This window comes from Antrostomus carolinensis, unplaced genomic scaffold (assembly GCF_000700745.2).
Source record: "Antrostomus carolinensis isolate BGI_N321 unplaced genomic scaffold, ASM70074v2 scaffold11179, whole genome shotgun sequence".
In the NCBI taxonomy this organism is placed as follows: Eukaryota; Metazoa; Chordata; class Aves; order Caprimulgiformes; family Caprimulgidae; genus Antrostomus; species Antrostomus carolinensis.
The window spans coordinates 1-4,016 of NW_010339244.1; the positions used below are offsets into that span (position 1 = coordinate 1).

Sequence of the window (4,016 nt, forward strand, 5' to 3'; positions counted from 1 at the left end):
AACTGGGAGGAGTGTTGGATACACCAGATGGTTGTGCTGCCATTAAGAGGGACCTTGACAGGCTGGAGAGATGACCAGAGAGGAACCTCATGAGGTTCAACAAGGGAAAGTGCAGGGTCATGCATATGGAAGGAATAACCCCAGGCAACACTACAGGTTGGAGGCTGACCCCCTGGAAAGCAGCCCTGCAGAGAAGAACCTGGGAGTACTGGTGGACAAGTTACATATGAACCAGCAGTGTGCCCTTGTGGCTGGGAAGGCTGATGGTATCCTGGGTTGTATTCAGAAGAGTGTTGCCAGCAGGTCAAGGGAGGTTCTCCTCCCCCTCTACTCTGCCCTGGTGAGGCCCCAGCTGGAGTATTGTGTCCAGTTCTGGGCTCCCCAGTACAGAAAGGACATGGAACTCCTGAAGCGTGTCCAGCAAAGGGCAATTAAGATGATTAAAGGCCTGGAGCATCTTTCGTATGAGGAAAGGCTGAGGGAGCTGGGCCTGTTCAGCCTGGAGAAAAGATGACTCAGAGGGGATCTGATTAATGTTTATAAATAACTAAAGGGAGAATGTCTAGAGGATGGGGCCAGACTCTTCTCATTGGCACACAACAACAGCACGAGAGGCAATGGGCATAAACTGCAGCATAGGAAGTTCCACCTGAACATAAGGAAGAACTTCCTTACTGTGAGGGTGACTGAGCACTGGAACAGGCTGCCCAGAGAGGTTGTGGAATCTCCCTCCCTGGAGATATTAAAAAACCATCTGGACAAAATCCTGGTTCATGTGCTCTAGGAATTGAACAGGGTGGTTGGACTAGATGACCTTCAGAGGTCCCTTCCAACCTCAACCATTCTGTGATTCTGTGACTGTTAGAGAATCTGCCACCTGAAATCACCACATGCTCTGCTGACAAGCACTTGCTGCAAAACTTGAAGCCAATTATAGACATACTCTTTATCTCCATACAAAGGATGTGCCATAGAGATGTACACTAGTATTAGAATTCCTTAATGTGTTTGGAAACAAGCAGCCACCACCACGTGGAAATAACTTTGCAGGCTGTCAGCTATCACCAGCTAGCTAATCCATGTACCTCCATTCAATTGCTAAGGTAGGTGAAGCTTTTTAAATGAAAAGCAGCAGCTTCCTCTCGTCATCTGGGGACCCAGCTCACTCCACTATCCTGACAAAGCTTCTCAGTAAATATAAAATGCTGAAAAGAATTACAATTTTAGCAACTGCAAGATGTCAACACATTTGGAACAAGAAACTTTGGTGACAAATGCTTAATAATGGATAGTTGAGGGTGACAGGAAATGTCAGGCAACCCCCTTCAGAGGACTACTTACAGCACAAGCATGGCAGGAGCCAAGAGCAAAGAGCAAAACTATATCCCCGGTGTTCTTTATTTTCTCTGACTAACACATAGAGAGAACAGTGATTTTTCAGTCTCCATTGGTCATGCAGTTGTCTCAGTAATAGCTATGAGAACAAAAGGAAACCTAAAACAGGGTGTCAATTAATAAGGAAATTCCCATTGGTAGTTTTTCTGTTAACAGTTGAAAGTAAGTTGCAAAAGCATAAGAGATTGCCAAGGGGAGATTGCTGGGAGGAATAAACACTTAAAATAGGTCTAGTTGAAACCCCACCATAAATTAAGAGTACCATTCTTTTCCCTTAAAATGCATGCACAGTGAACACCTATTACTCTCCATAACAGAAACTGTTTTCTTATATAGAAAGTAACCAAAGGACAAAAGAAATGCAGAGCCACACTCAGCCTTCCATGTTCAGAGAGGCTCACTTCAATCAAACCAATGCTGAAGAAAAGGCAGCATGTTTTGATAATAGTATTGATCTTGATCTTTCAAATTTGACATGTATATAAGCAATTACATCACGGAATTCAAGAGCCAGTTTCAAAGCAAGTATTTAAAAGCCAGACTAACTCAGGAAATGATGAGACTGAGACCTGGCATTAGAAATTGATGCTCATTACTTTATTGCCTTGGGCCACCAGGTGTGGCATGCAAAGCTTCATTAGAGTTAACAAGGGAAGAGCTCATCAGTCTTACTGCCAAAGTAAGAACGGGCAGAGTTACACACTAGATTTCAGTGGTTTAACAATCTGTGATTTAACCAACCGTATTGTAGGCAGAAACAAAATTCAACAGGACAACTGCATTAAAATCTGAAGAGCAATACTTAGATGGGAGGATGCCGTAGTTTAGGGTGAGAGTAATTATAAATACCTGCAAGCAGAGAACTAAATGAATATACTCAAGCTCATATTTTTTACATCTATAAAATATTACTATCAGACAAGCAGAAGACTCAAGATATGGCAAAAGAATAAAAGTGTTAATCTCAAAGATCTGTGTTATGATGCTAATAGTTTCAACACACCCTGTAGGATCTTCTCATTCACTATTAACTGTATCAGTTGCTGCAAACCATTACCTTTAAATATCAGTTAACATTAGTGCTAAAACAACAACAAATCAAGTATTATATACATTTCAAGGCAAACAATCAGGCTGTCTTTACCTCTCATCTCATTCCAAGTAAATTTATTATCTTCCAGAAAGTAATAGTCAAAAATTATTTTAGAGAAAAGTTACTGTACAAAGACATAGAAGTTAAAGTTCATAAAGACCAGTCAACACAACTAGACAGAAGTTTGCTTGTAGTTCTTCGTATCCAAGACCTTCTTGCCACACATTGAGCAGATGCCTATAAGCACACAAAAGGTGTGTCAATTATTTTAAAATCATTAAAGTTTTTCTTCAAAAACACAGTTGCTACGTTTTTGTAAAGATTATTTTTTCAAAATTCTTTGAATGAGCTCTCATTGACAATCTATCTGTGCATTTTCTCACCAAATATTGCAAATTCAGAAGTAATAATATGACTTTTAATACAAATTAGTATTTGCAGCATATGTGCAACACTGCCACTTAAAAAAATAAGCTCCATTTTGAGTGTGTTATGATTCACAACACTGCCCGAAGCCTCTGTCATTTGCTGGAATGCTGGAAGAGAGCCAGAAAAGGATTCCATCTGGCAATCAGGTAAAATTGGCATATTATTAAACTTTGTGATTTCTGTAGCCAAACTGAGGCCCAAGACGGACAGAAAGTAGCTAGGCTATGAAAATACCAACAAACTGAATGCTAAATAAAAGATTAACAGGTGGGGAGCTTCAGACAATTGAGAAAGCTGTGAAGAATATAGTTTTATAGAATTAAGCTATTTATGGAGTAGTAGAAGTGAGAAACAATGGACACCAAGAATAGTTGAGAGGTGAAGTGAAGATGACCACTGACATCCCAAAGGACTTTGACCTAAACACAAAGAGTGGCAAGTCAAAAGACTAGAGCAGCAAAAGTACAGAAGTTTGGCAGCTTGTCTCAGTGTTTTCCTCTTCTTCTAAAGCAGAAAGGTGCTAAATCTTTTGTCTGGTAGGGCCACATCTCATTTTACAAGATCATTCAGTAGCAGACAAAAAAAAACGTCAAATGGCAACTCTTTCTGTTAACTCTCTCCAAATCATGTGCTTTCATATATTGACATCACATGACCAGACACATATCTAACAGTCCATTAGGAAAGAGAACAGCAGGGAACATGCCACCTGGTTTACTTTGGAGAGCAAAATCCAGCCCATAGGCTGCTCACTTCCAGTCTAAATTGAGGAGTAAACAACTTCAGATTGCCTCTCAATTTCAGAGATATGCAACACTTGAAGCACTAAGCCACACGACTGCATTTGCTTCAAGAAAGACGCCACAACCACATCTTTGGTGGTCAGAACTAGAACCCAAAGCACGTAGGAGTTCTGAATTTTATGAAGAACCCAGATTCAACCTGGAAGAATACACAAGCAGACAAAGACGAAATCCTGAAGCCTGCCCAAACCAGCCATAAGTTGAAGAAAGAGAGCAGGGTTCTGCCGTATGGGATTCAGGCAGCCATCTGGTGAGCATCTAGCAACTGGAAAAGGCAACCCTCCTACAGCAGGCTG

At 40.9% G+C, this 4,016-nt stretch overlaps 1 protein-coding gene across 1 annotated transcript in view; it reads right to left on the bottom strand.

Annotated features, from left to right (window-relative positions):
* Nucleotides 1-2,660: 2,660 nt before the first annotated feature.
* The window catches only part of CRIPT (CXXC repeat containing interactor of PDZ3 domain), a gene marked incomplete at its 5' end in the record, with an annotated part of 4,488 nt that continues 3,132 nt past the window's right edge, over nucleotides 2,661-4,016 (bottom strand). Inside the window, one exon of the mRNA XM_010175770.2 lies at nucleotides 2,661-2,725. Coding sequence (XP_010174072.2) covers nucleotides 2,661-2,725 — 65 coding nt within the window. The remainder of the gene's footprint in view (nucleotides 2,726-4,016) is intronic.